Source organism: Fusarium pseudograminearum, chromosome 2 (genome assembly GCF_000303195.2).
Source record: "Fusarium pseudograminearum CS3096 chromosome 2, whole genome shotgun sequence".
Lineage (NCBI taxonomy): Eukaryota > Fungi > Ascomycota > Sordariomycetes > Hypocreales > Nectriaceae > Fusarium > Fusarium pseudograminearum.
The window spans coordinates 2,926,843-2,949,257 of NC_031952.1; the positions used below are offsets into that span (position 1 = coordinate 2,926,843).

General features: G+C 46.9%; 9 protein-coding genes across 9 annotated transcripts, besides 3 other annotated features; 5 read left to right on the forward strand and 4 right to left on the reverse strand.

Annotated features, from left to right (window-relative positions):
* Nucleotides 1-3: 3 nt before the first annotated feature.
* Nucleotides 4-110: a microsatellite.
* A 2,504-nt stretch (nt 111-2,614) lies between these two features.
* Nucleotides 2,615-5,118, reverse strand: FPSE_08264 (uncharacterized protein; the record flags this gene model as incomplete). Its single annotated transcript, XM_009261382.1, has 8 exons — nt 2,615-2,685; nt 2,895-3,103; nt 3,232-3,388; nt 3,439-3,473; nt 3,662-3,788; nt 4,120-4,299; nt 4,466-4,521; nt 5,111-5,118. 8 exons carry the CDS (start codon nt 5,116-5,118, stop codon nt 2,615-2,617), a joined length of 843 nt encoding a protein of 280 aa, XP_009259657.1.
* Nucleotides 3,107-3,151: a microsatellite.
* Nucleotides 3,292-3,320: a repeat region.
* Nucleotides 5,119-7,461: 2,343 nt separating the features above from the next.
* On the reverse strand, nt 7,462-8,848 carry FPSE_08263 (uncharacterized protein; the record flags this gene model as incomplete). Its single annotated transcript, XM_009261381.1, has 2 exons — nt 7,462-8,546; nt 8,596-8,848. 2 exons carry the CDS (start codon nt 8,846-8,848, stop codon nt 7,462-7,464), a joined length of 1,338 nt encoding a protein of 445 aa, XP_009259656.1.
* Nucleotides 8,849-9,537: 689 nt separating this feature from the next.
* FPSE_08262 (uncharacterized protein) lies at nt 9,538-10,661 on the forward strand (the record flags this gene model as incomplete). Its single annotated transcript, XM_009261380.1, has 3 exons — nt 9,538-9,597; nt 9,773-10,095; nt 10,142-10,661. 3 exons carry the CDS (start codon nt 9,538-9,540, stop codon nt 10,659-10,661), a joined length of 903 nt encoding a protein of 300 aa, XP_009259655.1.
* Nucleotides 10,662-11,200: 539 nt separating this feature from the next.
* On the forward strand, nt 11,201-12,253 carry FPSE_08261 (uncharacterized protein; the record flags this gene model as incomplete). Its single annotated transcript, XM_009261379.1, has 2 exons — nt 11,201-11,952; nt 12,052-12,253. 2 exons carry the CDS (start codon nt 11,201-11,203, stop codon nt 12,251-12,253), a joined length of 954 nt encoding a protein of 317 aa, XP_009259654.1.
* A 705-nt stretch (nt 12,254-12,958) lies between these two features.
* FPSE_08260 (uncharacterized protein) lies at nt 12,959-13,766 on the reverse strand (the record flags this gene model as incomplete). The annotated part of the gene is made up of 5 exons (XM_009261378.1): nt 12,959-13,022; nt 13,070-13,302; nt 13,349-13,588; nt 13,647-13,679; nt 13,737-13,766. 5 exons carry the CDS (start codon nt 13,764-13,766, stop codon nt 12,959-12,961), a joined length of 600 nt encoding a protein of 199 aa, XP_009259653.1.
* Nucleotides 13,767-16,015: 2,249 nt separating this feature from the next.
* On the forward strand, nt 16,016-17,665 carry FPSE_08259 (uncharacterized protein; the record flags this gene model as incomplete). The annotated part of the gene is made up of 3 exons (XM_009261377.1): nt 16,016-16,761; nt 16,808-17,440; nt 17,497-17,665. 3 exons carry the CDS (start codon nt 16,016-16,018, stop codon nt 17,663-17,665), a joined length of 1,548 nt encoding a protein of 515 aa, XP_009259652.1.
* A 31-nt stretch (nt 17,666-17,696) lies between these two features.
* On the reverse strand, nt 17,697-18,842 carry FPSE_08258 (uncharacterized protein; the record flags this gene model as incomplete). The annotated part of the gene is made up of 4 exons (XM_009261376.1): nt 17,697-17,796; nt 17,847-17,952; nt 18,006-18,515; nt 18,629-18,842. The coding sequence occupies 4 exons, from the start codon at nt 18,840-18,842 to the stop codon at nt 17,697-17,699; spliced, it is 930 nt and encodes a 309-aa protein (XP_009259651.1).
* A 773-nt stretch (nt 18,843-19,615) lies between these two features.
* Nucleotides 19,616-21,424, forward strand: FPSE_08257 (uncharacterized protein; the record flags this gene model as incomplete). Its single annotated transcript, XM_009261375.1, has 1 exon — nt 19,616-21,424. The coding sequence occupies one exon, from the start codon at nt 19,616-19,618 to the stop codon at nt 21,422-21,424; it is 1,809 nt and encodes a 602-aa protein (XP_009259650.1).
* Nucleotides 21,425-21,671: 247 nt separating this feature from the next.
* Nucleotides 21,672-22,361, forward strand: FPSE_08256 (uncharacterized protein; the record flags this gene model as incomplete). Its single annotated transcript, XM_009261374.1, has 1 exon — nt 21,672-22,361. One exon carries the CDS (start codon nt 21,672-21,674, stop codon nt 22,359-22,361), a length of 690 nt encoding a protein of 229 aa, XP_009259649.1.
* Nucleotides 22,362-22,415: the final 54 nt, after the last annotated feature.

Consider the following 22,415-nt stretch of genomic DNA (forward strand, 5'->3'; position numbering starts at 1 on the left):
TGGTGTTGATGGTGTTGATGGTGTTGATGGTGTTGATGGTGTTGATGGTGTTGATGGTGTTGATGGTGTTGATGGTGTTGATGGTGTTGATGGTGTTGATGGCGATGGCGGCTGGGTGGTAAGCAGGTGGACAGAGGGGCATTGAGTATGGGCCAATTGATCGACAACGATAACAACATCAGCAACATCGACATGTGAAAGTGGTAGCAATCAACCACTGCCATACGCCGCTTCTCCTCACATGCCGCGGCGTGGACTGGAAGCATGTCACTATCTAGTGAGTTGACCTTTAATGGCACTGACGATGAAGCTTGAGGCTAACTTGCAACGAGGTACCTCAAGACTGACTTGGTCTTGTTCCTTGACCGGAACTATCATCAACTCTTTCTGTTAATCTACAAAACTACCGCAGGCATCCGCAATATGGCAGGTATGCCCTTCTATTTGCATTAATCAATTGGTAGTCTAACAGTTTCTTCCATACAGGCATTACACTCCATGGCAGGACCACAAGATCACCAGCTCGCGACAGAGCAATGATGCTGAAATAACAGCATTCGACAGGTCAACGCCTCGACTTCCAAGAATCACAGATTGGCTACAGTCATGGGCGAACAAAGTGCACGAACATCAACACATCATTCGGCTAATCTTCAGGGGCTTTCAATAACAAAATCAATCTCAATCAACACGTTGCAGGATCAACACTCTTCAAGACGGCCGAAATACCTTTGTTCTTATCCTCGCCATGGGCCTTCAACTAGCGAGTCATATGCACCATTACGCCTCTCCCCAAGTCTTAGATATTGGGTTACTTGATCATATCATGCAATACCATGCAGAGTATTACTTGTCACATTCACCATAGACAGTCACGTAATAAGGGAACAAATAGTAGACTCATGGTCAATTACTAGCAAAAAATAAATGGCCCAGATTCCCTCGCGTCAAAGCAAAAATTTCGTTATCCTCCCAAAGCCATTCGCTTAGTTGCGCTCACCTCGGAGGCGGCGGGCAGGCTGGATAGTAACACGCTTGGCGTTGATGGCGCACAGGTTGGTGTCCTCGAAGAGGGCCCGAGGGGGGCGGCGGAGCAGAGGGAGCAGGGGCCGGGGGCGGCACGGGGGTAGCAGGGGCTTCTCCTAGAACGGGAGGTCTCTCGATAGTGGGCGCGCCCACACGAACGGCTAGCTCATTATAGGCAGCGAGTAGAGGGCAGTCGGCCTTCACATGATCTTGGCGCCGGCACTTATAGATGTTAAATAGGTAGAGTACAAAGTGTAATTTTCCTAACTTACGTGGTTACAAAACGGGCCACCACCGAAACCACCGAACGGGGGGTAGGGAAAGAACACCTAAGAAACGTTGGTGCCTGATACTGAAGAGTAGTGTAATGTGAAGCTTCTGTGTCAACATAAGAGGTGGATAAAGCTGGCCCAGGGAAATATGCTGAGCAAGCCGAGAGAGTAGAGGGATACAAGAGCATTGGCAGACGAGCAGACATGCTATGAATGGCAGAGAGTGGCAATACTGTGAAAGAAATGAATTGCCAAGCAAGTGGAAGCAGCTCAATCTTGGACTGTCCAGCACTGCCTCTGATAACTCGGCTAGGAGACCCGGAGATGTTGCTTGACCAAAGTGCCACGATAATGACCAATACCTTGTAGGACACAAGTAATAGGAATGAGGGATGCTAACAGCAAGTGAAGAAAGGCAGTGCAAGAGTGATCACTTGGCCACTCTTTGAAGCGAAGAATGAGGTGCTGAAATGCCTGCGAATGTAGAGCAAACGAAGAAGAGCAGCGCCAGAGTGAGCACTTGCCCATTCGCGCGCAGAGAGTGAAACTGTGTCTGAGGAAAGCGAGAAACGAGGGAAGAGGAGAAGCGTGCAAAGGTGCAAGTAGAGGCAAAGCTGTAGGTAGAGAATAGTGAGGATAGAAGAAGTACTTACGGCGAATACTCGGGTGTGGCTACGGAGGGAAAGCAAAATAAAAGAGGGGTCAGACTTGTGCGAGATCCGTGAGCCCCACACGTGACTCGAGGCCATTTGCTCCGATCATCGTTTGACGTTTTTTTTTTTAGGCAGCTGTGCCAGGAAGGAGTGCGATATCGCTCCAAGGCAGCAGAATGCCTGACTTGAGTCTATGATCTGTTCTGGCTTGATCCTTTTCACATTTGGTCGCTACATCGCGCTGTTTCCTACTATCACCACTTCTTGATATCTCAATTTATGGTGTTGACGACTTATTTGGAATGCCACGTGGAGAACCGGGTACCTGCCGATGTCCAGTTACATCCAATGATGTGGGTGTTCCCTATTGACCAATATCCAATCAATGATGGACATCAGAGACAAAGTTCATGGGGGTGGAGCAGATTTTTAAGGCTGACAAGGTTCTACGGCAGGTGGAGATATGTGGGAAGGCGCTAACCTTAGTACAAACCACATCCCTGGCTTGGACCGATCACGTACACACCCCTGCGACAACGACACAGGTGGTCTGGTGGGTAGCAGAAAAGTTGGCTTCCTAAGTCTTAGGGCATAGAAATAAGTAGTCTAAGAAGCATAGTCTAAGTGGCATAAGATACCCTAATAATTTTGTCTCTTATGCTCCTAGCGAACAATTTTTCTGATACCCTGAGGGTGGTGCTGCTGAGGTAGTAGACTGGGTACACCAGATACAACTACAGCCTTCAGCAAGTTACCTGAATGGCGTTGCCCTGGAACAGTAGCGAAGACCTCTCCAGAGTCTCAACATGGCATTTATCATGTCGGATCGAGGCTGTGGTTGAAAGGACGTTTTACAAGACCAGGGATAGGTTGTAGAGGCTATCGACAGTGTTGGTTTTGCATCTGAAGAGAACATACCGTATATTTCTATCACATTACTTACTAGGCAAGAAGGTCCCCAACCTTGGCTTCCAGGTCCTAGACCCAGATAAACTTTTCACAATCCGACTGAACATGCGAGGAGATCCACGACCTCGGATTCCAGGTCCTGAACCTGGATGAACTTGCTGTAATCCGACTGCGACCTCGGCCTCCCGCTCCTGGAGCTGGAGAAACTTAGGACAATCAGACTGAACGGCCTTGTCGGAAGCACTTGATAAGATAGATTAGATTAGATAAAAATAATAAGATAAGATCAGAACTCACCTAGTTGCAAGTTGATTGGATATTAGTTGATGACAAGTGATAATGCGATGTTTGGATATACTTACGAATCTCACTGGGCGGCCGGAGCCGCAGGATCTGAGGCAGGCACAGGCATAGGCACCGCCACAAAACGTGGGCGGGCGGGGGCGGGGCCGGTGGCGGCAGCAGCAGGAGCGTCGTTGCGACGGATGAGCTCGGCCCTACCTATGCTTGGCAGCGAGGGCATTGTACCTTTTATCTTGTCAGTTTTGGATATGGTATATTTCTATTAAATTACTTACTTTTCGAGGAGGTTGGTGACCTCCTCCTCTCGCTCCTTCAGCTCCAGCCACTTAGGGCAGTCAGACTGAACATGCCCCTGGCGGAAACACTTGAAGATTGATTAGATAAGATCATAATGATAACATAAGATGAGAACTTGCCCAGTTACTGTGGCACGTGGTCCGCGGCGAGAGTCACGACGGCGGTCGGAGAAACCATGGTAGCCAGGAGGGGGATAGGTACATTGTGCCGTTCGGTGATCGTTTATAATTCAGCGTGAAGATGGTCATTTGTAATTCAGCGTCATAATATTTGGCGCGGTGATCATCGTTTGTGATGATCGTCATATTGGGCGCAGTGCTGTTCGGCGCTATGATAATCATTTGTGATAATCGTTATGATGTTTAGCGCGGTGATGTTTAACGCTGAAATGTTTAGTGCTGATATTCAGCATGAAGATGATCGGCATGGTGATAATTGTTTGTGATTCAGTGCGGTAATATTCAGCGCGAAAATATTCGGCACGGTAATGATCATGAGGAAGGAAGAAAGATAAAGCAATAGGGGTAGGCTAGAATAAATGCCTTTGTGCGCTTGGCCTTGCGCGCCTCGTTGTCTGCCTTGGAGCAGCTCGGACTCTTCGTCGTCAAGGCCACCTTACTTGTCAGTCATGGACGACAAGCATGGAGGAAAGAACTTACCAGGAACTTTCTTGGACGTAGACGGAGTTGCCAACGTTCCGGCAACTTCTTCTTCGTCTAGAGGAAGCTGCGGTGCTTGACGGGGTTTGATTGCCCCTTCATCATTCCTCTTGTTCCCGGCCTGTGGTGTCTCTGGGGGGACGGCCACAGGGGCAGCTGGCTGCTGCTTGGCGATTCTACCTGATCGACGAGTTTGCATTTTGAATAGCTTGGTAGTTTGAGTGAAGAATTGAAGAATTGTACGATTTGTTCGTGTCTTTGAAGATTTGGTGAGTACTGAAAAGAATGGTAAATTCTGAAATGGTGGGTGGGTAGTCCTGGGTCGAGGAGCTCCTTCCTCACTTACATCGACCGGTGCGGACATCTCTGTCGGGAAGGAAGGCACCAGCGCCCACCTTCAACCTGGAGGGAAGGAGCCAGCACCCAACCCCAATCGACTCATCCATGGCTTAATTACTTTCAGATGTCCAAAAAATGTAATTGATAAAAATGTAAGATGGTAATTAGCCATTTCATGTTTTAGAATCGAGTTCGTGATGTAAAGGGGTCGATTTACTAGAATTTCCTGTTCTGCGACAGTCTCTTCACTTTTACAATACCATGGTGTCCAATTCTTGATCTCATCTGCCAAGTAAAGTCGTACCTACACAGCCAGAGCTTTCGTCTTCTAGTTCAAATGCAATGGCAATTGCATTGAAATCGGCGGGTCATTCAACGATTCCTACCCCTGAATCTGCCCGCGACAATTACCTTGTCATTTTGATTTGTACATTATCTAGATACAGGTATAATTGAACAGTAAGCTCATGTTCAAGCTTTTTTTCTATATGGAAAATATCTGTCTAATACCCATTGCATCCATTACCCCTGACACTCAAGTACAGTTCCTTGGATAGTTTGATATCGGACCAGACAACGCACTACCATTTTCGGTCACGACAAATTATATGGCAGTCGCTTCTCTTTGATAATATCATATTATTCAACTTACACAGCCATGTTGGTACTTTCCCCTTCTAGTAAAATACTTGTGCAATTGCAAGAATTTGACATGTCGTTTAACGATTTCTACCCCTTAACACTGCTCACGACAATCAACCTCTCTATTATCTGTATCTCGACAGTCACTAGATGGCAATATGGTCAAGTAGCAAGCCCATGTACAAGCGTTTGTTCTACATGGAAGAAATCTGTCTAATACCCATCGCATCCATTACCCATGAATCTGCCCAGACAGTTATATTGTATCTAAACACTCCTAGTTCATACCGAAAATAAAGCTTTCCATTAAATTGGCAGTCATTGAGCAATATTCTTTCGTCCCTGCGGCTCCGTACCTACTAACCAGCGTGTGTAACATGAATCAATTAATATCTGCAATTCTGCTGTCGTTCACTAACATAAGTAGGTATACAAGCAACCTTCAGCAATATTGAACATACAGTGCTCTTCGTATGTCTATATAATTTTAACTGCCAATCAAGTATTTGATCGTTCCTATTGACTGAATTCATAAATGCTTTTATCTATTGTTCTCTATCCAGAATAGGCAATTAGCTGCACGCACTTTACATTGCGCAGCTAGTTTAAGTACCACATCTGGCTGCTGCATTTGTGGTCCGAGATGTAGAGCGTTTTAATTTACAGTGTAGAACATTCGGTTGTAAAGTCTATTAATAAAGCGCATTGCATCTAATAGAATAGCAAAGCCAAATTCTCCTTGAGTTCTTTCCTCGGCAGAAAACATGCCAAACGCATCATGGTATTCTTTATGTCCAGAACGCCACGCTTTTTTCGGTCAATGTGGGAAGCGTCGATATAGAGAATTTGGATAAAGTACGGCGTAAAGTAATACCCAAGAGCTGGGTGAGCTCGAGGACAAAATGTTGAGACAACGCACGTAATGTCATCTCGGTGCATGTGTGCAGCGCAGCGTGGTTATGTGACCCAGGTGCTGATTGATCCCACGAGCTGTTGTCGCTTAATACTACAACCTTTTCCATTTGGAGATACTCTTTTTGGTGTCAAGTTAAACTTTCCACATGTGTGAAATGACGTTTCACATGGCTTCGGGTACTTGCCGTTATCGAGTCAAATTCGCTTATAATAACTGAATAGTAAGATCATCCAACGTAGTAAGAAAGACGTTGGATCTGCCAAGGTTTAGTAGTGCAGATTATAACCCTACCCCATATCGGCCTAACCCCATCTAGGTCACAGCTTAAAAGGAACCACAACAACATTTGCTGGGTGCAAAGGGGCTGGATTGAATCACCGAACGCATCACGTAACGGGTTCACCGAGACCCGACCAAAGGAACCATATAAACAACAAGAACAACATGATCTATAATTATCTACAGTGTCCAAAGGACGCGCCTCTTGACATATGAAGACAATGTCCAAGATATGACGAGCTCAGTGCTCATACGGATAACCCCAAGATTGGTCATGCCGCCGCCCCCTAGGCAACGATGGGAGGTTCAGTGGTTAGAGTTGGAGGCCCTCTGAAATGAGGTTTCGACACTCATTGTCATGTAAGTGAACTTTTTTGTCTTCCCCTAAGAGCTAACAGTTTTAGGCATAACGAACTGGCTCTCTGTCAACAAACATAAGATCTCCTAGGCCCCGGCCGCAGCCCATCTTCAAGTCCGCTGGCGGCAGTACCTCCCATGCGTGTTTTTGTTGTACTCGTTGATCTGATGGGAGGAGTAGACCAACTAAGCAAGCTTAGTTGGCTATAAAAGTGTGACACACGGCGAGAAGTCTGGGAATCATTAGATAGAAGAGGAATTAACCTAAGTCCGAGGGTGTAAAAATAAGAAGCCTAAAGGCTATAGCCTTGGTAGCATAGGTTGACCTACTGATTTCACTCTTGACGCTCTCAGCGGCCAACTTTTCTAATACCCTGAGGCATATCACCGCCATGAGGTAATAAAGGGAAACTCTAAGGGGGAGTATCTACTTTGGTGGTTGGTATGAGGTTGTGAGGTGGCGAGTCATCCTTCTTAGAGGGACGTTCCTAACAGTATCAGCAGTTCAACAATAAAAGAGACTTAATATAACTTTAAAGACAATACTGACTTTTATATTCCTAACAAGAGTCATCATTACTTAACAATAGGTTGTCAAACCATTTCGTTACTGTTAATTGTTTCTCTTCTTCGCCGTACTTATTATCTTCATCTTCGTCTATCAAGTGTATTAACAACAGCAATCAGGTACCTGTCTTATAAACTCATATCTCTTTAATGATCAAATGAGTACTTCATTGATAAGGAAAAAAGAAACACAGCAAGTTGGCATCAAGAGCAATATGCACATATAAATACAAAACTAGCTATTACAACGTCTCGTCCCATGGCCTCCAGCTTTGTGTTTCCCAAGTCGGCATACACTTTACATTTTCGGGAGGTGAATTCTTCCACTCAATGGCATCGTCATCCTCGTTGCCAACTATATCCGACACATATCCTTTGAGTTGTTTTATCTTGGCGGCTTGCTCTATCGAGTATTCGAGATTGACACTGGGAATGACAGCAATTTTACCAAAGCCCCTATGCCAGAGATCCTTTGACAGCAGCGTGGGTTCTCCTTGGAAGCATTCTTTAGGGTGGCTTTCTCTGAATCTAAGTCCATTCAAAAACGGAGCTGCATTGATTGCGGTCGCTCCATTCCAACAAGCAAAGACTTGGAATGGTTTCTTATTCTCGAATCTCTCGCGAGTCGCTGCATCATTTCGAAAAAGATCCCAAGCTTCGTCCCAAGATCCATCAGAACCTACATCAAAAAATGAACCCCCTGTAATCGTACGAGCCACCCAGACATCGTAGAAGGTCGGGTGCTCTCCAGCGTAGGTCCAATCCATTCCACAGGCCTGGTCAGCCTTGAGGCGTTTCCGTTGGAGAGCGAGTTCGAGAATGTCCTCCGGGCAAGGGGCAACATCGTTGAGGAAGAGGATAGTTGTCTGGGGTGAAGCTGACACCCGATTCTTGACCAACGGTTCCAGAGCCAAATTTCGCAGTTGAGCGAGTTTCTTGATACGCGCGTTTTTTGAAGGGTCAATTTTTGAGTTGTTATAAAAATATACCAAGCCCAAGTCCTTGAGGAATGGATCAAGTGCTGATAGTATATCAGCTGAACCGTCAAAACTGTTGCCTTCGACGATACTTAAGGCCGATCTATTAGCACCTAAGTATCGGGCTACCTCAATGATACTGCCCAGAAGTTGAGGAAGGATATCCTTGCAGTTGCGTAGGTTGAGGGCAAAGAAATAGTCTGTCTTAGACTCCTGGTTCTCATGTTTTTGTAGTTCTTTGTAACGTTGAGTGTTAAGAACAGGGCATGTCAATCTTGGTAGCGTAGTATCTGTTGGATCTAGAATAGCTGAGATGTAGGGAGAGATGCGCTCCGCTGAAAGGATAGTGCCTGTGTATTATTAGTACAGTCTTCTCTATAGCAAGAAATTGTAAAAGACCATTTAATACGGTTGGAGTAGGTGCAGGTACTGATGAAGTGGCTGACTGCACATCTGCGCTCGTGGTCTTGGCCTCGGTCTTGAAAGACGTTGAATTGGTACTCGACTGCGCCTCATTATGCCCGATACTTATGGGATCATATGAAGTAGAAGGCCAAGTCAGATACTCGCGTCCAAAATAGAGATACGAGCTGGTAAAAATTGCAAAGACGCAGAAAACTGCCAGCAGCGGCGGAACGATTTTTCGAATCATCTTACAATAAGGTTCATGAAAAGGGAAGAAAATAAAAGCCGAAAAAGAGACAAGACAAACACAATGTGAGTGACAACCAACAGCATCCGAAAATGCAGGGATTAAATATATTTTGGGAGCTCTAAGCGCCCACCTTGGCTGTCTGTATTGTAGCCTTTCGCACCCTACTAGGTACAAGGCTGAGCGAAGAAACTTGTGATATTGTTTTGTTTGAAACCATAAGGAAGTCCAAGTCTTAGATTATTTGTTTTTGTGTTCCTATTGTTAGAAATTGAACGTCCTCAGGAGCAGATAACAAGAGACGTGAAGACCCACTTACACCATAGTAAATGGGCTTTCTATGTCTCATGTTTCTGGTACCCCTGAACGTGTACTAAAAGTTATGCAGTTGGTTGCTGTCATCACATCATCCTGGAACCAACAGTGGATTAGAGACGGAAAAAAGCATTGTCCTCGACATGGAGGCACCATTTAGCGAACATGGCTCAAAAGAAGACATTTCTGAGGGGGCCTGATGTCTCACAGAGTTACACTTGTGCGATGGCGATAGCAAAAGCTCTCGGCTCACGATTAAAAGGCCGAGGACTAACATCTCGTATATGCTAGTTTGAGGAGGTAAAACATCACAGAATATACATCGAACAAGTCATAAGAAATCCCAAGCAAGGATGTGCCCAATCATAGTCTCAATGCATGCGCAGACCCGAGTTCTCGGGATTCAAGCGACTCAACCAACTCAGACCACCCATGTAAGTGCGTGTAGACCAGCGGTGGTAGGGATATAACGCTGAGGTCCTTCGCACTGAGTCGTTGAAGTGTAAAGTTTTTTCGTATAGCCCCTTTTATCTCAACTAATCTTTCATTGACAAACGATTCACGTACATCATGAGGCGTCTTCAACTCTATTTACTTGTGTTAGCGCAGACGTTTACATCACTCAGCTATGTACTTCATACGATATCCTCAACCAGAGCTCCCTTTGAGACACAATCGAGTGTTCGTCTTGAGCCTCGAGCCATCAGCACAGAGTTGTCAACATGCGGCTATTTAAATGGCGATCCAGACAAGGAGAGAACTGCGGACGAAGGATTTAATTGTCGTATTGACGCAAGAAATGGGATATGGGGGTTCTGCCCAACAACAGTGGTTTCTGCGAGTGATTGCGGCCTTGCCGGCTATTGTATCGACCAAGGGAGGTGCTCTACGGGATGCGGTATGATTGATACAGATTTAACTACGTTTACATGGTAAGTTCGTGTATCTTCTTCCCCTTCAGAACTGACCCGACGATAGCGGTCGTAGCTCGTTTTGTTCAACAGCCATTCTCACATTCGGAATCGACCAGAGCTATTCATATATCGCATGTGGAAAGCATTATACCGTCGAGAATTATCTCGTATCGCCACTGCCTGCGACTGCAACTACAACAACCGAGCAAACTACCACATCACAGGAGCCAACATCCACAGTCACAGTCGATTCAAGCGGTACAACTTCAACTACTACCGAGGTTGCTGAGACGTCTACTCAAAAGAGCAGTAGTTCCTCGGAAGAGAAACCCTCCCAAAACAATCTTGGCCCGATTATCGGGGGAGTCATTGGCGGGCTTGTGGTAGTGTGCTCTACTGTCATTGGGGCCATCTATCTTCTTCGTCGAAGAAGAGATAAAGAGAGTACCCCAAAGCAAGATACCGCAAAGACGTTTTCGACAGAAAATGAATTCAAGGCAAGGCAGGAGCTGCAGGGCGCTTGGGTTATTGCTGAGATGTCTGGACAACAGGAAAGCCCCCGGCCAGTCGAGCTGGCTGCTTAGATCTAGAAGAGTTATAGAAGTTACGATGTGAATAATGACTGTATGTTGGCGAGTTATCAAGCGATGCTCTACTGTTAAACTCATATCTCTGCAAAGATTGAATGAGTAATTCATTCATCAAGTGATGCTACCAACCGAGTAATCAGTGTAAATGACCGAAGATCCATAGTTTCGACGAATTATGAAGGGTATATCTTTACTGGCAATTTTGCCTTACAATGCGTTTGTTAGTGAAGCTCTCAATAAGACTGTCCAGATGTCTACTCTAGGTTCGGCCTCTCCCGGCCCCACCGCGGCACGATTCCGGGACCAGTGGGTCTTGACGAATAGGCTGCCAGGCTGCTTAGACTGTTTATTTTTATGTGGATCTCCCAGAACCTCAAAAATTCTCAAAGTGCTAAGAGAAGGTTTGACTGCATTGTACCGCTCATAGTTTCTTTTTAAGAGACTGGACACTATTTTTAACTTTGCGACGACAAACTGATTGATACAGACTCCATCTCATTCCACCGCCCTCCCCAAGCCCAAACATCACCAACATGAAGAGCAAACGCGCAAGAGAGACCGCCGAGGTCGACGAGAAGCCTGTCTCGATTGACGTCGAAGCCCCTGCCAAGAAGCGCAAGCGCGAGGATGATGGCGCCGACGTGAAAAAAGCCAAGAAGGAGAAGCGAGACAAGAAATTCAAGAAGGAATCGCGCAAGGAGCGCAAGGAGAAGCGCAAGGATCTACAGGATCTACCCGAACAAGACGACGATGTCGAAGATGCCCAAGATACCCCAATGGCCGGCGCAGACGACAAGCCCGCCGATGTCACTGCAGACGCCGAAAAGTCTGCAAAGAAGGACAAGAAGAAGGAAAAGAGGGCCAAGGTCGAGGAGCCAAAGGACGCCAGTGCCGATGCCGATATCGATGCTGAACCCAAGGACGAATCTAAGAAAAGCAAGAAAAAGAACAAGAAGCAAAAATCCGCAGAGACAACCACAAACGGCGAGTCTGCCGATGCAGAAGCGACTGCTGAAAATACCAACGGCAAAGCCGACCGTCATATTGTCTTTGTTGGCAACTTGCCCTTTACCGCCACCGCTGAAACCATCAAAGCCCATTTTGCCTCTCTGGACCCCGTAGGAGTCCGCTGCATGAGCGATCCCAAGGACTCAAAGCCCTGCCGTGGTTTTGCTTTTGTCGAATTCGCCAAGGTCTGGCACATGCGAACATGTCTTGACAAGTTCCACCATTCCGAGTTTACGGATGGTACTTCTTATCCTCGTCGCATCAACGTCGAGCTAACGTGAGTTTCTTTTGTCCCCAGCGCATGATCTTGATTCGCAGTCAATGCTTTCCACCCTCTCATATAACACTACATTTAGACATGGCTAACTTTTTACAGTGCCGGTGGAGGCGGAAAGACAAAGCAACGGCAGGAAAAGATCAAGGAGAAGAACGTCAAACTAAACGAGAACCGCGCCAAGCGTATCGAGCGGGAGAGAATCGCAAAGGAGGAGAGCAGCAAGGCCAATGCCGACAGACGTCCAGCAGGCGACGACGGCATTCACCCCAGTCGACGTGCCCATATTCCTGGCAAGCACTAATACACCCAAGCTTGTTTGAGAGGTGAGACAAGTGGGAAGCTTGAGGCAAGCAAAAGCCATCTTGACGTTTTCTGAGTGCATTTTTATGAATGATCGGATACACAAAAGTTTTGTAGGAGTGAGATACCCAGGAAGGATCAAAACCTCACGGATGTACCTAGATAATGCGAATGAATTGCAACACGATATCATTGAGCCTTTCTTGCCAAAACAGTATAACCTATGAATACTTACCGATCAAATGGGTTTCACAGAGCTGATTTAGTGACTAATGAAAATATTAGACCAACTTTAGTTCATATAACCTTTCGTCCCGTCTTCTTTCAACCATCACATCACGCAGACAAATATCCAGTGGACCGGTTCTTGAATTACTGAAATCGGTATAAACTCCGCGAGGAGGCGACAGCATGAGATGTGAGCAAATAGAGTAAAATAGAAAACAGCAACGGTTGGAAACCCCTTATAACCGCAGATAAAACCCAAAAGCATTCAAGAACCCGCCTCGCAAATAAAAGCCATCATATGCTCGCATGATTGTCCGAATTTCCACCTAGGGAAGCAGACAGAAACGGGCTTGCTGCAAGCAATTACCCGGGATATCTCGTAAAGACCGCCGTCTTGTTATCGGATGCCTTGCTTGTTAGGCATCCGTTCAATCTTTATTTCGTTTCGCGTCGTCGAGACGTCGTTGATTAGGGATATCTACAGGATGGAGCATTTGTTCTTCTTTTGCTTTGAAGGCGTGGGTCGGGGGTTGAGAACGGCCCTTGGTTGTTAGTGTGCGCGTATGATGGATGATAGATCGCAACTCACCGAATAGCCTCGTCAAAGACGCTCTTGAGGTTTCTTTGGGTCAAAGCAGAACACTCGAGGTACTTGTAGGCCTTGATCTCCTTGGCGCAAGTCAGCGCCTGCTCGTATGACACAGGCTCCATGCGCTTCTGTCGGAGAGACTCGAGGGTGGATGCGTCCTCTCGAAGATCGAGCTTGGTTCCGACGAGAATGATGGGGATGTTTGGCGCATGATGGTCGATCTCGGGGTACCACTGGAGATGTCAGCAGAGTCGGGAGGCGATGTCGCTGTCAATTTACCTTTGCCTTTACGTTGTCGAATGACGGAGGGCTGACGATGGAGAAGCAGATGAGAAAGACATCGGTCTGGGGGTATGAAAGGGGTCGCAGTCTGTCGTAATCCTCCTGACCAGCAGTATCCCAGAGGCCAAGGCTAATAGGCTTGCCATCTACCATAACACTAGCAGAGTAGTTGTCAAAGACTGTAGGGATGTATTCGCCGGGGAATGCATTTGTGGTGTAGGAAATGAGCAGACAGGTCTAGATCGAGTCAGCGAGAGTCGACAGTCGTCGCGCGACAGTTTGTTGTCCAACGTACCTTTCCAACAGCACCATCACCAGTCACCACACACTGTAGCAGCGGTCAGCCAACCAGGTATTGCGTCAGGTAACCTCGTGCTCAACAAACCTTCAATGATTGCACGCCGGGCTGGGCCATTGTTGCGATGGGGAAATCGAGAAATAGGAGGAATTGGATATAGAGTTGGCGAAGGCGAAGGCGAAGGCAAAAGCAAAAGCAGCAAGTTGTCTAGTCGAGGGGTCAAAGCGATGCCGTTGTTGTGTCTAGATGACTGTGGTTTGCAGACGGAAAGGGAGGTCGTCGGATAACGGAACACGATTTAGGCGACAAAACTCGTTTCACAGCTGCATAGAACGATCGCGTTAGAGAAGGAACTTGACACAAAACCGAGTTCAGGCGTTTTCTGAGGCAGAAACGTGAGGCACAGGAGAGGTTCAACGATGAGAGATCCACCTCTATCAGAGCCAGTGGACTAGCAGAGGCGCCCAGGATAAGACCATCCGCCAGTAGCAGAGAAGCCACCTCTGGTGCCACCTCAGGTTGTGCTGGGGCCTGCGAAAGTCCCCTGCTAACAGTAATAAGCCAAGAAATAGCCTTGCCGACTAACTCATCCAGCGCCTGGAGTGGGAGTGGGGAGGGGATTCGGTCCAACCTACCAAACCTCGGATTGGGGTAGCTCACTGGTATCGCAGTCTTATTGCGGTAAGGATTTGTTGTTTATGGCCGTTCTTGGCTGAGATCGGTGACTTTGCCGGATTGGATGTGAAGAGATGAAGAATCCAAAGGGAGGGGGTGATGAAAGATATATAGACGACTATTTAGCGACCGACAAGGCTTTCCAAAAGACTGAAGAACTACACAAGCGACAGCACAATTGAAAGGCCCCTCACATGCTCTTTTAGGGGAGGTGGTCGGTTATTGTTGGACCTTGTGGTTTCATTGTAGGTACTAATCTATTGATATAGAGCAAGGAATGCCTTGACAATGTGAACGAATACGAAGATAATAGCAGATTCTCGACAAAGATACACCGGGATTGAGATCATAAGAACGAATGGAGCAAGGATAACAAAGAGGTTGGAGATAAAGATATGGATTTGGGCATGCAGCTCATTGAAACCCCTAGCGCTGAGACCCTTGCTTAGGAGTAGTCCGTTGCAGTTAGTGCTGTCTACATAATCCTCAGCTTGAAAACTCTTTGCAGTTCGATAACAAGGATCGATAGCTCAGTGGTACGAGCGAGGGATTGCAGATCCCTAGGTCGCGTGTTCGATCCACGCTCGGTCCTAATAACTATTATTTTGCCAATTTAGCATTTTGCCTCATCTTACATGTCATCTTGGCTCTCATAAATCGTAGCTTACCAGTTATAGAACGCTGTTGACGCATATCACAATTCTTTTTGCTCGAATTGTACAGCCTGCGAGGTTCGTGTTGCACTCAACTACCTATCACATCAACACTAACATCAGCTAGATGGCTTCAGGCAGGTTGTTTCCAACCTTTTCTCGATGGCACATTCCTGCAATCTTTATAGGCACTGCCTTTTCCCTTGGTGGACTTTTACCTTTTAGATCACCTGCTCGGGCTATGCGTGAATATGGACTACCAGAGGGTATCGCCAGATCGGAACCAGCACAGACAGCCTTTGCCGTCTACGGCAGCCGTGTCTCAGCTTACGGTCTTGCTATATGGTTGTTCTATCTACGTCGCCAATATGACGTTGTCGACACATTGCTCAGTTTGCTCGTCTGGTGGGGAACAGCTGATTTATGGATATGTACGAGAGCTGGTGCACCAAGTACGGGGATCTGGAGGTTTACTAGCAGTCTGTTGCTTGGAGGTTGGGGGTATCTGGGGTTGACTGCAAAGGGAGCTTTGTAAGTCTTTCACTCATACTACTATCCCCAATGTTCCAAATGTTACCGTGAGAAGACACATATATCGACAGTATATGTTAGCGACATCCTTCTTGGTGTGAACAAGCTATGCTCCTTGTGTACTACCACCAAAGTTCAACAATGTCTCATCAGCATATATTGAGTGCTTAAATTAGGAAACATGACAATTAAAATTCAGCATGCGCATCAATAACAAAACACACGCAGGTCCTGGTTCTCATGAGTATGTTGTCTGTACCTACATCAAGCTCATGGATCCTTCACTTAATCACATGGTCCGTGCAGTGAGGTCCCCTCGTCGCGTCGCGTTTCTGGCTAGCATCATCATTGAAAGACGTCCATTGGATCAACTTTGTTTACAAAGACATACCATCGCCAAATAATGCACTCTTATTGCCTAGACTAATTGAGTTGAATCGTTCATGAAAGCTTACTGCGGCGCCTGCTCTTTGAGCATCCACCTACTCCGGCGCATCAAACACAACCATGGCCTCACAAGAAACGCCGGCAAGGACTCCTTCAAGGACTCCTCGCAGAGCAACCAGCGCTGAGCCTTATTCTGCTCGCGCATCTGTTCATACTCCTCTCGATCGTATTGGCGCCCGCGATTTCCGATCCTCTCTTCGTCGAGGCACTCCTGCCTCTGCGGGCCGATCCAATGCGCCGACTCCCCACGCCAAAGCCGCTCGCCGGCTTCTCGACCAACGGCGAACAGCAATGTTTACTCCGGGAAAGAATCGCAGACAAAGCATGATGCAGCAGAGAGAAACTCCGTTGGATGTTCTGCGACACCTCGGTCGAGCACTAGCACCCAAAAGCAAGCCGATCCAATATTCTTCTTCTTCATCTCCTGGAATACGAAAAAGCTCATCGCCGGCACAGCAGGAGCAAAGCAACCTTTATGACGACGACGAAGACGATGATGATGACGAATTTCTTACTCGGCGGCCAAGGCTCTCGTTGCCACTGGATGAAGACGCTTCTAGTATGAGCTCGGAAATTCCACCACCGCGATTGTCGCAGTTGGATGAAGATAATTTCACGGTTCAATCAATTGAGATGCCTCGACGATATGCGGAAAACCCAAGGTTGTCTCGAGGCAGCCCAGGAAGTGAGCGCATAAGTGACTACTTCAACAACGAACCCACAGAAGATATCGGCCAGCAGTCAGACTTTTTTCCTGGGTTTTTGGAAAACCTCGATGCAAGAGCTGGTGATGTCTCTTTAGAAGCGTACGCTATACCGGCCATCAGTTTACTCACTAGCTAACAGAAGCAGATTCGAGGCAGATCAAACCCGGCGGATGACCGAAGGTAGAGGAAGCGACTTTAACCTGGATATGCCCGAGGGTTTGGATGATCAAACAGTCTTTCAAATGTCCGATCCAGCCGATGTACAGCAAACGTCTCCGATTGTTGATCAGTCGGTTGCAGAAGCCAGAGGGGATGAAGCTCGCGATCTTCAACAAAATGTCGTATCTGGATCCGACTCCGATGGTGGAGCAGGAGACTTTGGCATGGACGGCTGGGACGATGAGGGTATGGACGATCACAGCTCAATAAATGAAGAAATGGAGCCAGCTATGGAGCCAACGGTCACAGTCACGACACATCACATGCCCGCTGACGATAGACTACCTCGCGGGTTAAAGGCAAACAAAAAGCGAAAACGCATCTCACAACACGGCATCGAATATCCGTCACTCCCCCCAGCTTTTGTCAAGAGGGTGGCACAAACAGCTCTCCAATCATCAGGTCTAAGCAACCAACGTCTTTCAGCAGAGACGCTAGATGCTCTCATTCAATCTTCAGAATGGTTCTTTGAGCAATTGGGCGATGATCTAGGAGCGTACGCGGACCACGCCAAACGCAAGACTATTGAAGAGAGCGACGTCTTGACGCTCATGAAAAGGTATGTCATCTGGCATCGGCTCCATATTCTTGGTCACACATTCTAATATCGTACAGGCAGCGCCAAATTAGACCTCATTGTTCCATGTTTTCTTTAGCAGAGAAGTACCTCCCCAGGGAACTCCTTCAGGAGCTGAGAATGCCAGTGCCACAACCCATCAAACAGCGCAAAGCAAAGCGTGTGTCGGATCAAGGTGACGAAGGAGAAGTGGCAGAGTATACATGAGTTTTACATGATATGCATGGCACAATTTAGTTTACAGGCCCTTTGAACGGGCTACACGACGAGCAACGTCGTTTGCGGGCTTCTTAACCACCATCCAAAGCATAATGGAGGTTGCAAAGCACAGACCATACCTAAGATAAAGGTCAGCATGCTGGGTCGAGTTGGCACAAGGTACACTTACCATGTAAAGATGTACTGAGCGTGGTTGTTTCGCAGATTGACCTCTGCGGGTCGGCCATAAGGAATACCTCGAGCTTCCCAGTCGACCATTTGCATAAACTCGGGTTCTGGTACCATTAGCAACGTCATGAGATATGAAGGATCATGAGGATAGACATACCCGTAGTAGCCTCAACCCAGACAGGTTGAGCGCCGGTCAGTTCGGCCATCTGTTTTACGTCTGGGAAATAAAACATGCCCTTTTCGGGTTGGTTATCGGGTGTAAACATATTCTTCTTCCATGGCTCTCTCAAGAGTCCCTCGACTGTGACTTCACCGGTTGGCAATCCATCAGGTCTCGTCCTCTTGTCTCTGTGCTTCTTGTCGATCCATCCTCGGTTAACCAGAATTGTTGTGCCATTCTCTCGCTCCAAGGGTGTAACAACCATGTATCCGTCTGTGCCGTCTCGCATGCGAGGTCCAATAAGCATCTCCTGGTCATGTCTGAAATGGCCCGTTGCTCGTACGCGGCGGTAATCAAAATCGTGAATGGCATCAGGGTCGATGGTAGGCGGGAGGGGTAAAGGATCGCGGATAAGACGGTCTTCGAATTTAGCTATGAGCTCTGACTTCCAGCTCAATCGCTGGACTTGCCATGTTCCGAGGATAAATGCGGTCACAGGAATGATAGCTGGATGATGAATTAGTCTATATCCGTACAATTGGTGATGTTATTCGACGATGCATTGAGAACAGCAATCACAGCAATAAAACCACAGCAGCAATTGGCAAGATACAACATACCGAGAATGATAAGACCAGGTCCATGGCGTTTTCCTACGCGGACAAGCTGGGGTGGTCCGTCTAGGACAGAGACGAACTCTGGGTCGTCGGCTGAGGGTTGCTTTTTGCGACGGAAGAAAGAGGATGTAAAGTTTCTCTTTGGTGCGTTGGCCAGTCTTATGCAGCGAGGGACTTGTCTCAGGCTGCGCAACAGAGTCGGCGCATTCACATTCATTGTGTGTATGTCGTTCCAAGATGATGACTCTAGGTGTTGTCCTCAGGGTATCATAAAAATTGGCCGCTAAGAACATAAGGGACGAAATTAGTAGGTCATTTTATGCTACTAAAACTATAGCGCTTAGGCTATTTATTTTTGTAACCTAAGACTTACGAGACCCAGTAATCGGTCCACTCATACCCTGGAGGACCATTAACAAGTCACATGTAGAATCAACGAGAGTTTTACTCATTAGATCTTTGCAGAGATATGAGCTTAACAGTAGTGCCAGTAATTTATGGAATATAAATTCTATCTGATCGAAATAACATCTTACTGTAAGAGACTTGGAGACTTGGTATCGCAATACATAGGACTTGGCAGAGGTTGGCAATCCAGAGATTTCTAGTTAAACATGTTTGCCAACACATTATCACGTCTAGTTCATGCATGAGTCAGATGAATATCACACTCGTAAACACAAACAGACCCAAGTCGCCGGTTTGCTACGCTTGCAGAGGTTAATAAATGCCATCGGTATATTTAAACCAATAATGATCAAGTTTGGAGTACTAAAAGCATGCTTAGTTGATGGTCCCTCCGACGAGTACCTAGTTAACCAACACCAAGTTAGGAGCTACTAAGTACTAAGATTCCCAATGAATGAATCTACTCCCCTTTTTGAATAATCAAGGTTTTATTTCCAAAATATCGTCATATCTGAGACATTTGACAAGTTTATTATACCAACGTCGCGAGTGATTCACCTCACAATCACTCTCACCACCAAAATGCAACATTCTTTCAAGGAACGTCACAATACAGCACGACTCGGAACAAAGAACTGCACAGAATGTCGCCGTAGAAAAGTGAGCTGTGTATTTGACGACCAAAGAAGGTGCCGCCAATGTTTGACTCACTCGCTGCTTTGTGAGTCGCAGCAAGTGCCTCCATATGAGCAATCCTCCCATGACAAGGATCGAATAATACAAGAACTGAACCAGTTTGTCACTCAAGTCGAGTCGCGCATGGTGGAAATGCAAGAATCCATCAGAGTCTTGACGAGTCAACTTGACAAATGCAACGTTGCTGGCTCTGCTGACAAGAGCTCTCATCAGCAAGAGGTCCATATACCAGAGAACTCACAACAAATCCCCAAAGAGACTCTAGCAAATGAACGGTCCCAGACTCCCATGTCGCAGTTGGAGTTAATCCCAGGCGATATCATTCCGAATTCACAAACTCTCGATAAAATCCTGGACTACTCTGATCAACTACTTCAGTCTTTGATGTTATGGCCTTTTGCAATAATTCACAATGATCAAGAGGATAGGGGAATCTTTTGCAACCGCGATAAGATATTCGATGCATTGAAGTCCCGAGACATTGGACTGGCATCTAAATGCCTTATCTGGACATCTCTTCTCCTCTCCCAATTGCCTAGAGACTTTAAAGACGTCGAAACGGGCTTACCTCTGTGTCCCGAGAAGTTTATCGACCGAATTCTTACGCAGGTGTCAATATTGTACCTTGCAGACTGCACACCAGCCTGCAGTATCGACTCAATTGAAGCACTGGTTCTTCAGTACGAGTTGTTCGTCGCTATTGGCCGCCCTAGTACAGCATGGAAATGTATTAGAGCCGGCATTGAGAATGCTCTGTTACTAGGCCTTCATCTTCGTCCGAGTCTGTTGTGGGATGCTCTGTGGATTCGCGATCGTCAAATGTCTCTCATCATAGGGTTGCCTTATGGCACTCTCAATATGGATGTGCAAACAACTGAGCTTGGCACTCTGAGAAAAATCGGCCTGGTATCAGGATTTATTAGTGATAGGGACAGACTGCGCCAGGACACACCTTTCAGTATAATGCAAAGCATTGTTGACGGGATGAAAGAACTCAAAATCATGATTCCGGATGAATGGGCAGAAGCTGACCTGAACTCGGCATTCTCACCTATCGAACATGCCATAATAAGGCTATACAAACATACTCTCAACATAATGATTCATCTGCCCTATTCTCAATTCGCGGGCTACGATAAGCAATTTGAGTACACCCGGGTCGAGGTTTTGGAGTCGGCCGAAGGAGCACTTGATGCCCACGGGGATATCCGGAGTTTGCAAGAGAAGCCATTGCGGTGTGATTTATACGATTTTCTTGCATTCAACGCTGCTCTTGTACTCTTTGTAGACCTGGTAGCCAAAGAGACTCCTAGAACGATCGAAGAGGAAGATCATATCTGGACTGCCATCATGGAGTTTGTTAACAGACTACGGAAGACGGGTGAGGTTCTGGGTAGTGCAACGGCCGGGCGGGCAGCCGATGTACTCGAGGACTTGTATGCTGCATATAAAGGTAGATATCGGGGTCAGCCCTGTAAAGTGACGACGATACCGTACTTTGGGAGACTAACAATCAGCCGCGATTTGACACAGACTGCTGCTACTATTGAACTCGAATCGAGTGTATACACTTTTCGAGTTCCAGACGAGACGGGAAAGGAGTTGATTGATGACTGGACCGAGATAGATTCATCTGGGACTTATGGATGGAGGGGTATCTATACATTCGATGACGCACCAGGCTTGCCATTATAGACAAATGTATTATATGAACATATGATAGTGAGGTGACCAATCGCTAATCTCAGGTTATTCCCACTTCAAGCCCATGCAGGCCAGGGTAACCAATTGGTAAGGTAGTATTTATTTGCTTTGTTTCTACTATTGTTGACTGTCGCACTGTGATGATATAAATCCTGCCACATTTCCTCCCTCCTTGTCTTGTCTCATACTTAAGATCCAAACTACTAAGCTACTTCATCTCACCGACATTTCACCCACAATGACTTCTTGCTCGGCTTGCCAGAAAAGCCCACCCGAAGTTACTCTCAAACGATGCGCGAAATGCTCTTCGGAGTCTTACTGCTCCCGGGAATGTCAAAAGAACGATTGGAAGAAACATAAGAAGACTTGCGGAAAGGGACCATCTGCCCAAGCTGCCGGGAGCAGTACCGGAGGCAGCGGATCGCCACCAAAGGGTCTCGATCAGCCTATCCCCGATCCCTTTACTCGCCTAGACAAGGGCAAGTACCTACACAATCGCCCTGAAAAGGACGTGTATCGTCTTCTCATCGACTGTTACCGCCTGCGTGTCAAGGACATGTACACCCTCGAGGGTGAGGTGATGGAAGATGGATTGTCTGGATTCAAGGAATTCATTGCCAAGATGTCGACTCGAAAAGGACTTCTTCCTTCATGGTGGACACCCGAGAAGCAGACAGAGTGCGAAGAGTTTGGCATGAGCTCTTCGGAGCAGGATTTGAAGACGGCGACTGACAAAGCCGGTATCATTCAACACTACGGAGATCACCAGTTTCCAATGCAGCTCCGTATGCTGGGCGAGGCAGTCTACGGCAAAGCCCCTGGTGGAGGTGACGGATCGGCTATGAGGAAGATGCTGGCTTCGATGGAGGCGGGTGGTATGGATGGAATGGCGACCACTATGATGCATATCGATACCTCTAGGAACTAGATAAGACGAAAAAAAAAACCCCAAGATGATATTGAAGATATCGCTGAGCATGAG